General features: G+C 39.5%; 1 protein-coding gene across 1 annotated transcript in view; it reads right to left on the bottom strand.

The window, feature by feature from the left end:
• LOC122802345 (probable ATP-dependent RNA helicase DDX60) overlaps nucleotides 1–3,305 on the bottom strand; it is a 270,630-nt gene extending 267,325 nt beyond the window's left edge. The window contains exon 1 of the mRNA XM_044071982.1: nucleotides 3,105–3,305. Within this exon, the coding sequence (XP_043927917.1) occupies nucleotides 3,105–3,305 (201 nt within the window). The remainder of the gene's footprint in view (nucleotides 1–3,104) is intronic.
• Between the last annotated feature and the right edge of the window lie 7,491 nt (nucleotides 3,306–10,796).

Below are 10,796 nucleotides of genomic sequence, written 5' to 3' on the forward strand. Positions count from 1 at the left end.
CATTCAACAGAATAAGTCTAGATGAAGTAATGTGACCACAGAATATTGCATTTTACTGGATGTGACTAGTACTGTCCAAACAGAGGGGGTGGGGGGTGCAGCATACATCATCCAATACCATCTTATTGTTCTAAAAATGCAAATTAACTTACATAATTTTTCCTTCATAGGATCATATGAGGTTACTAGGCTCACATCCCCAGGGCACTTACAAGCCTAGCCAAATTCAACCCATGTTCCCAAGGGTGTCTGCTACAAGCAGAAACTAAAATCAGCATGTATTGTCTTTGTCCAAGAAGGACACAGGTGGAACCTCAGGGTGAATTTCTGGTTATCCATCCAGTCGTCCAATTTGCGCTTAAATTGGGCCAATGAGGGGCTTTGTTTAACATGAATAAGAAGGTTGCTCCAAAGGTGGAGCAACCTCTGTGAGACAAATCTGTCTCTCCACCCAGTTCTGTTGATGTCACATACCAGATTAATGTCCTTTGAATGAGTGACTCGTGTGCTATTTGACTTGTAAATGTGCAGCATTTCCATCAAAGCTGGGTCAGAGATTGCTCTATATGTAAAGCACAGGTCACCTCTGAGTAGTCTGTATGACACAGAGTAAAGTGACAATGATTACAGTCTGTCTGCATAAGACAGATCTTGAAGACCCTGAATTTTCTTCATAAGGAACCCTTGTGGTCTCTCCAATTGCTGCAGGTGTTCTTTGGAAAGGAACACACCAACGGGAGTGTTGTACTCAATTATTGTCCTGATGAAGGAAGAGTACAGGGTGGTTATAACCTCTGTTTTTTTCTGGAGGCAATGCCATTACTTATAACATGAGCAATATAAAACGCCCTTCTTACCACTGTGAAAAAATGGTGATCAAAGTTAAGGTTGCTGTCAACCTGTGCGCCCAGATCTCTCACCACTGACTGTGTGCTTAGGGTATTGCTATTCATGTGGTAGTTTGCAGGAACATGATCCTTGCTGAAGAGGATGATAATGCATTTTTTGCATTAAGTTTAAGACCATGACTTTGGCACCAGTTTTGCAAGATATTGACATTGCTAGGGGTTTGCTGGATGTCAACATCACTAGGGATTTGAATGATCGCTCTCAGTTTACAGTCATCAGCAAACTCTGCCAGCTACAACTGTACTTAAGTTTTGCAGAGATCAGCAGATGGCTTGGGTTTGCTTATGCAGCAAATGAGAGCAAACTGATTTTATCAAATTAACCAATAAAAAGCTCAAAACTGAGTTCTGTGCCAGCTATCTTCAATCAGATGATTTCTAACTGCACACTCCTACACTAGGGTGCTGGGGAACCCTCTCCTGCAAAAGATGACCTGGTTTAGTGCTCAAGTTGTACAAACAGAGCTAAATTCAGCAGGTCTGAATCTAGTCCATGCTACAGCAAACAAAGTGCACCAATTTCAGAAAAAAAAAAGTTCAAATAAGCAGACACAATAAGCCTTCAACCAGCAATTCTCAGCTCAGAAGGGCAGAAGCTACCCTTTCCTCCCACAAGGGTGTAGACCACAAACCTTAATGTAAAATAACTGGCCTGAAGCCCAAGTGCTTAAACCAAAACACAATAACAGTTACAATTTCATCAAGCTACTAACAAGCAGTAATGAATGCAGCAGAATAAATGCAATTGAACACTTTTTAAGAACAAGCAGCAAAGCAAAATAAAGTAATAAAGTAGGAAGAAACACAAATGCAATAAAACTGTTGAATAAAGTGCATTTTTTAGGTTAGTGGGAAAGGAGGAAATGGAAGATAATTAAGGGTTGAGAAACTAAGGGGGCGGGTCTTCCCAAATGATATATCTGTGCTCAGTAGAATGAGATGATGAAATGGAACTGGAAGGGGTGTCCAAAATCAGATTTATAGCAGAGGTGAGCAACTCAAAAGCCACCAAATTCAAGAACAGAGCAACAATTGGCCTGGTGAGTGGGAAAAATAAAATGCAGCCCAATATTCAGGCACAGTACAGCAAGCAGGCCACCAAACAAAAACTTTAGCTAGAGATATTTCTAACTAAAAGAGCAATGCTGCTGCTCAGCTCTTCCCACAAATTTACTGATGTTACTCACTGTTTGCAAAGGAATTCTTTGCTAACTTTTTTTAACTGACCCAAGCCAAGACCTCTTAAAACTCCAACAGAACAGAAACCTTAAAACAAAACAAATGTAATATAAGAATAAGATACAAAATAGTCTCTTCAAAAAAACCTCAAACAGATTTCAAAGTGAACTGGCTTTGCCCCATTATAAACTGAAAGCATAATCTGTAAATATCATAACATGCAACTATGTCACCAAGCTCTATATCCAATCTGACGTCGCTTGCTTTACATTGTGTCTGTCCATGAGAATTGTGAGTCCCTACTAGGGAACACTATTAAGCCATTGTACATAATCACTTTGTTTTATATTTTATATGTTCTAATGTTATCCAACTTCTTGTGTAATCTATGTAAGTTTGCTATTTGGAACTTTTCTCCCCGGGCCTCCGCTGAAAATGGACATGTATCCAGTTGGACTATCCTGGTAAACAAATGTAAAATAAAATAAAATAAATAAATAAATAGAAGTGATCAAACCTTGAATGAAAAGCTTCAATACAAAATAAAATACAGCCAGATATCAGCACAAAATAGAAGCAATCAAACCTTAAATGAAAAGTTTCACTTCAAAATACAATGCAGCCAGAGATTAGCACAAAACAGAAGTGATCAAACCTTAAATGAAAAGCTTCATTTCAAAATAAAATGCAGGCAAAGGTCAGGATTATTTAGATTTCTACATTTTTCATCTACTGTATATTGTCTCGAGAACAGATGTCAGAGTCCTAAGCTAAACTGTGTTCATTTAGGCTTCATTTCTTCTTTTACGTGCATGTAAACCTTGACCAATAAACAGTATACTGTTAGAGATATGCTATGTTTGCTAAACTCATACAGTAAAAATCAGTAAGGAAATTCAACTCCATATTTAGAAACAGGTTTTGGATATGTTTTTGTGAATGCACAAAAATTAAAAAATAATATCTTAAAAAAAATCTTTGTTTTCCATGGTTTATATTATCTGCTGTAAGACCTACCTTTGCTTTAGCATCAGCTTCATCATCAGCCTTTTCAGCTAAAAGTATGAGCCTTAAGATCAGAGAAATACTTAGAGGGAATTGTCCTTTTAGTTTTGGTACACTAGCTTTGATAAGTCTCTGAACTTTGGGGAGGGGAATGTTGTAGAAGAAGACTTTGCCTAAGAGGTCTTGACCACGTCTTCCAGCACGCCCAGACATCTGAAATGGATAAAATAACAACTATGTGAATTAAAACACAAGTAGTGATGGTTAGTTAAAATCAAAGTGCCTGTTTAAACATCTACTATTTTCTGACATCTTAATAGAGAATTTAGAGTGTAACTAGCAATATGCACGATGTTTTGCCACCATGGTAAGCTCCATGGAAACAGGACAGTTAACAGAGTGGATCTTAAGTACTTAATAGTTCTCTGGATATCCATAAATGCAAGCAATGGTTAGGATCTGCATATGGCAACCAATATTACAAAATGTGATTTATGTGACATCTGACAGCTTGCTGTAGATTTTTTGCTGGTAATTACTTGTTTTAGCGCACAGCGAACAGAATGTGATAATAGGATTTGCTTTACCGCATCTAGCATCATAGTACACAGAACTTTCTAGGCAAATGTAGTCAAGCTAAAAATATCATTAATGATAAACACATTTTACTACTTGAGATAAAGAAAATGTAATCTTCATTTTGGTATTCAACATGTACTTTGTTAGATAATAATAAAAAAGTAAAAAAATTATGCATGGTTCCTCGAGCATGCTTCTTTTGAACACTTTTATATGGATTCTTTGACAAGCAAATGCCAATTTTCTTTGCCAGACAACTCTCTTGTGTCCTCCCAAGCAATTAAATACCTGCATTCCAGGTTCTAAAGCAGGACTTCGTTATCAGAATATGGCATAAGTTGCATACTGACAGTGTAATGAAGAGAAGTTTGAACTCGTTACCCCCAAAACTGTAGCTTGTATTATTTAATAAGCATTTTATGCAAGTAAAAATATCAAAATGTAGGAGGTAATGGTCAATTTCAGACCAACAGAAGGTGCTCTGAAGGCCTCAATGCTTCTTGAAGGTCTCATATTACCCAATACTACTTATCATGGAACGTATTACACTTGAAAATGTACTAACATTTTTTTAAGAAGTAGAGAGCAAAACATTTTTTGGCTTAATTATTTTTATTATTTATTTTTTTAACATTCTTTTGAGTATAGCAGCAAATCTGGACTCTAGTTAAACATGTGCAAACATTGCTGGTACTGGATAAAATAATTCACATCCATGCAAATCATTTTAGTGGGAAGGTTTGATTTCTCTTAAGACATTCAGAAAACTAGGTAGCTCTATTCATGTAATGTACTACATTTAGATTTATTGGCTTTGTTGTTTATTAGTTTTAATATGTGTGTGTGTGTGTGTGTGTGTGTGTGTGTGTGTGTGTGTGTGTGTGTGTGTGTGTGTGTGTGTGTGTGTGTGTGTGTGTGTGTATGTGTTTGTGTGTGTGTGAGTGTGTGTGTGTGTGTGTGTGTGTGTGTGTGTGTGTGTGTGTGTGTGTGTGTCTGTGAGTAGGTGGACTGGATACCCTAAATTGGCCATAGATGTGACTGTGCATGTGAGTGTCGTGTGGGAGAACTACTGAACATTGGCTCTAGATGATTGCTACTGTTGAAGTGATAACCCATCCCCATGTGTAAATATGTATGTGTATATATATATATATATATATATATATATATATATATATTTATATATATATATATATATATGTATATATGTATATATATATATATATATATATATATCTATATATATATATATATATATATATATATATATATGCACACACACACACACACACACACACACACACACACACACACACACACACACACACACACACACATTCAGTACGCTTAGTATGCATTTGCATAAAAGTCAACACGATGAGTTGGTGGTCTGTCTAACCAAACAAATGTTATGTCAAGAGGATATTTCATTGTGTGCTGTTCATTGGATGAAGCTGTACACCATTGCTATATAAGATGCAGTCAGTGGAAACTGAATAAGAAATGCAATGGGACAACTATCACTATATTCAGCAGCTCTGGTGATTCTTTGCTGAAATCTATTTGTCATGACAATCTGCCCAACTGCACAGTTGCAAAGAGGTATATACAACTGACCGATACTAGGACAAGGCATCTCAAAGTAGCGACTTCCCTTGTGAGGTGGTAACTGATGTAATGAGTGACATGTCAGAAAATGCTGTGATAACTAATAAACAATATTTCTGATTGTTTAAAAAATTCATTAATGCAAATTTAGATATAAAACTGTGGCATAGATTTTTAATACCATTTACTATTACAAGGGATTTCCCCAGATAAAACACACACAGAGATTTTTGGTTTATGGGAAAATAACCTATTTTGTTGGTTGCAGTGTAATGAAAACCAACAAGCTTTGAACACACAAATTATATTGTCAATGTATAGCCTATCTCCTAATGACTGGTTGGGTCTTCAGAGTGTCACAGCATACACTAAGGCTCTGTGTAGAGTAATACATAACTCATCCTTCAAAACCATACAAAAATTTTAAACTGGATTTTTGGAATTTCGTATAATAATATCAATGTTAAGAATGAATTATCATGTCTATATAACACTTTAATTGTCTATAAGACAGCTCCTAAAGATTCTTACTGGCAATACCTAACTAAAGACTTTCAAGTATCATTATCAATGGAAGATAAAGCAAACATTTTATTTTCAGTTAAACTAAATTCTTACTCACAATTCTGGAGGATTTTTCATTGGAAGTTTCTACACAGATCCTTTTTGACATCTGAGAAATTCTCAAAAATGAACCCTTGAAACAGCAAGTTATGTTGGAGATGTCATCTGTCCACTAATGCTGACTGGTCTCATATTTTTTATGACTGTACTAATATTAAACAATATTGGAATGAGATTAACAAATTTATTCAAGCTATCTATACTGATATATTTGTTTTGACAAAGTCCTTAATTTTATTGAATGTTGTTAATAGTAATAATATGAAGGGAGATGACCTGTATTTGTTGTGGACGATGTTAGCAACAGCCAGAAAATGTATAACTAGAAGATGGAACTGTAATGTAGCACCCACAATGGAGGAATTAGGTTCATAGGTAGGTACTAGGCTATCTGCCCAAGGACATTTATAAGCCTAGCCAGAATTTGTTGGCTTTCACCTCCCTTTTAGACTAGATTCCCGAGCCTCTGTCCAGCAGGGCCATAGAAGTGATCCCTGGAGAAAATTTACGATTACCCATCCACTCGTCAAGATTTCTCTTGAAGAGGGTCAGTGTGGGGCTCTGCTTAACATGGACTGGGATTCTATTCCAGAGCAGGGGAAGCCTTTGGGATATGAATCTATCCCTCCAGCATGTCCTATTTATTGTTGTGTTAAGGTTTAAATCCCTGGCGCGTGTAGCTCTAGTGGATTTGATTTTCTTGAGGTGGAGCATGTCGAACAATTCCAGGTTAGACATGGCCTTGTATGTCAGGCAGAGATCACCTCTGAGTAGGCAGTAAGCAACTGAGTAGAGCTGGAGTTTCTTTAGTCGAGCTGCATAGGGCAACTGTTTGAGGCCCACAATCCACTTGGTGAGGTATTTTTGAGGTCTCCCCAGCTGTTGCAGGTGTCTGGTAAGGTACATCCCAAATGGGGCATTGTACTCAATTATGGGCCTGATAAGTGATGAGTAGAGGGGCACGATGACCTCTCTTGATGTAGATGTGAACCCTTTTGTGATTAGGTGGGCTATATAGAAGGTCTTTCTAACCACTTTGGCAATGTGATTGTCAAAGGAGAGGTTACTATCTACTTGGGTCCCCAGATCCTTGATTACTTCTTCTGTAATTAGTGAATTTCCTCCTATATGGTAGTTTGTGGGCTCTTTGTTTTTCCCAAAGTGGATGACTATACATTTTTTTGCATTTAGCTTGAGGCCATGGTTCTGACAACAGGTATCAGTCTCCGTAAAGCCTTTCTGGAGGATGCTTGTGTCAGCTGGAGAATCGATTATGGCTCCCAATTTGCAGTCATCTGCGAACTTGGTCAGCCACAGTTCTCCCGTGTTTGCCTGTACCTCAGAGAAGTATATGCCGAACAAGAGTGGTCCCAGGACTGATCCCTGTGGGATGCCACTTGTGACTGGTTTAGAGTTGGACATGGCGCCCACAACTCTGACCATGTGAGTTCTATCCCTGAGCCAGTTTGCAACCCATCTTGTGACATATGGGTTGATCTTTAAGCTGGTGAGCTTATTTATGATACCTGAGTGGGGTATTGTGTCGAAGGCCTTAGCGAGGTCTAGGTAGGCTGTGTGGACTACCTTTTCCTAATCTAAGGCTTTAGTAACTGTTTCAAAGAAATCAACTAGGTTAAAGAGGCAAGATCTGTCCTTGACAAAACCGAATTGGGTGGGGTCCAATGTTTGGAAGTTCCCAATGTCTTTGTTAATGAGATCCAAGATGATGCGCTCCAGAGCCTTGCAGACGAGGCTAGTTAGGCTTATAGGGCGATAGTTCCCGGGATCTGTTGTGGCACCACCTTTGTGGAGCGGGATCACTGTTGCTGTATGCCATTCTTTGGGTACATAACCTGTGGTAAGGCTGAGTTGGAACAGTGAATTCATGTGAAGGTTTAGTTCGCTTTGGAGCTTGTGTAAGACGCAGATACCATCTGGTCCCATTGATGCTGTGTTTTTTTACTTTGGAGAGGGCTGCTTTCACCTGTGAGTCTGTGATGTCTGGGGGACTGCATTCTTCTGGGATAAACACAGGCCCTTTTGGGGGGGAAGGGGTGAAGTTTGTACTGAACCTGTCTGCCAGGATGTTGGCAATGTCTGTGGGTTCAGTGTATTTTGTGCCATTATGCACCAGCTCAGAGCAGATCTGTGAGCTGCTACCCAGATTTTTGACGTAGCTAAAGAATGCTTTATGATTATCTTTTGAGTCTTTTGATTCCTATCATAACTGAAGAAATACATACTAATGGAGAAAAGAACTAAAGAGTTAAGAACTTTTCCTAAGCTACTGGTTAATAGTCCATGGAGGAAAGTTTTAAATTTGATTGATACTCTACAGATGGAGCCAAAATCTTCCTAATTATCATAGTTTATATGTTAACTTATTTAACTACAAATGTTTTTATCTTAATCCTTTTTGTCAGGCTGAATGTAAATAATGTAAATAGTTATTGAATTTTATGAATGTATTAAATTATTGTATTTCATCAAAATAAAAATCATTTGAGAAAAAAAAATGCTGTGATAGCCGTGCCCTGTAGAAGAGCTTTGTGCCAGACTGTGCATCGTGTTTGGAGAAAGGAAAGTATTTCTGGATGACAGTGCCCTTCCAGTACTGGATAAATAGATCCTGAACTTTGGCCTTTAAGAACCAGTAAATTTATATACATACCAACAGATGCATGATAGGAAAGGTACATGCATAATATGGTACACCTGAAAATATACATGACCTTTACATATATTCTGGGTAGATCATTGAAGGCATATATCTCTTTCATGGTCATATTTTGAGGCAGCTCTATTCTATTCATGGCCCTGGAGGGTCAAAATAAAATCTTTCCATTTGTTACAGTTTTGATGATGTATAAATCCTATAGATATTACAATCTTATGTGGAAGAGACTGTTCCAGATGTTTTCCAAGTATGAATATGAGCCTTAACCTAATTACATTAACAATGATTTTGAGACTGTTGCACTTAAAAATTTGCACCGTAACTTCCCCCTCAAATAATGTTACCGGATCTTTCTTTTGTCTAACACAGAATGACTGACATACCCCCGGATTCTCAAATGCTTGCACGGCATTCATGATTAGTGTAAGATGAAATATTGTCAATATGGTGGCCGAGCATGCATGTCTGATGTGTGCGAGCACTGTAGCACTAGTGCTGCATGTCCCCAGCCCCCATATGCAAATCACACCATTTGCAGGTGAAAACCATGCAAATGAGGTACATCTGCCATCCAGTAAGCAGGAATCAGGGCATGCAGGACTAGCGTAATATGCGGAAATGTACTTGGTTAGTAACCGAGTACGGTACTGCAAGCTCCAATACAGAGCTATGACAGCTCCAAATAAAGGCTGCATATCATTAAGTAAGCATGCCAATGGCCAAATAGAAGGCCATTGGCATTGCAAACAATGCCAAATGTACAAAATACAACTTTTATGATATGTCTGCTGATCACGGCCGTTGAAGCATAGGGCAGTGGTGCACAAATGGGACCGGTGGGGAAATAAGAAAATAAACTAAAAAAAACAGTCTAACTAAAATCAGTATTCCGCCATGCAAGTCAATGGCAGGCAAAAGACAACCTGGCCAGTGAGTAGTGGTTACTAAGGGGGGAGGCACAGTGTGACATGTGACTATGCATTAGCAGGCAATTCTATGCAAATGAGGGGAAGGATAGTGAATCCCGGTTTTCTCCAGAATGTGAGGGAGGTCTCAACAGTGTATGAGTAAGAATAGCTGAGTGCAAGACTAGGAGGTAGGTGACATCATGTGTGGGAGTGTCAAGCATATTGTCAGTGGATTGGAGCCCTGTGGCTCGGGGTTGCATCCAGCTTACCATAGCAAAGCCAGGAGGTGTGTCTAAACCTGCCCAGCATGTATGACAAAGGGTAAGCGGGTGTACGTGCCGCACAACAGGATCTACAGGAAGATAAAGGAAGTCAACCCAGGAAATAGCAGCAGTGTGCACACTGCAGTACACCAATGCACGGCGCACCCCCGGGATGAATCAGAAGGGCAATGGGAAGGGAAAGCAGCAGTAGGAAGTTAATCAAGGGGTACTAGGTTCACTGCCAGGTGAAACGTATCGGAACCAGCCAATTACACAGGCAGCAGACCAGCCCAGCCTAGAATGCCACTATAAACTATGCAAACACCTACCCCTCTGGTTTTTCCCACACCCTACACCACCGGTGTAAACAAGTGGGGAACTTTTTACACTCACAACAGCAAAATGTTAGGGGCAGCAATAGCTATTATACAACTTATGGAAGAGGCTGAAGGTGGTGAGGATGGGAATGCTGCTGACCAACTCACAGTGAGGAGACGGAGAAGAGTGTACAGACCCAGGGTAACCTACCAAGGGCTACATGAGCTGGAGATAGTGGAGCTCTATAGGGTGGACAGGGACCTCCTACAGCAGATTGTTGAGCTGCGCTGGCCATGCCTAACACACAGAACTAACAGAGGGGAACCTATCCCAGTGGAAACAAAGGTATGTGTAGGCCTAAAAATTCTAGCTACAGGTACCTTCCAAAGGCCAACTGGGGATATGATGGAGATCTCACAGGCATCAGCATCCAGGGTACTCCACCAGTTCCTGGATGCCATGGCAACACATGTCGGTGAGCATATATATTTCCCCCTCACCCATGAGGTGTTGGTCAGCAGTATACATCTCTTCCACCAAATAGCAGAATACTCGGAGGTAGTGGGTGCAATAGACTGCATGGACATATGCATCAAAGCACCACCTGGTGAGCAGGGTAGGGTTTACATCAACCGCAAGGGCTTCCCCTCCATCAACTGCCAGGTCATGTGTGATGCCCAGGGCATAATTCTGAACATGTGTGCTGGCTGCCCTGGAAGTTATCACA

Source organism: Protopterus annectens, chromosome 5.part0 (genome assembly GCF_019279795.1).
Source record: "Protopterus annectens isolate FY-2018-M chromosome 5.part0, PAN1.0, whole genome shotgun sequence".
In the NCBI taxonomy this organism is placed as follows: domain Eukaryota; kingdom Metazoa; phylum Chordata; order Ceratodontiformes; family Protopteridae; genus Protopterus; species Protopterus annectens.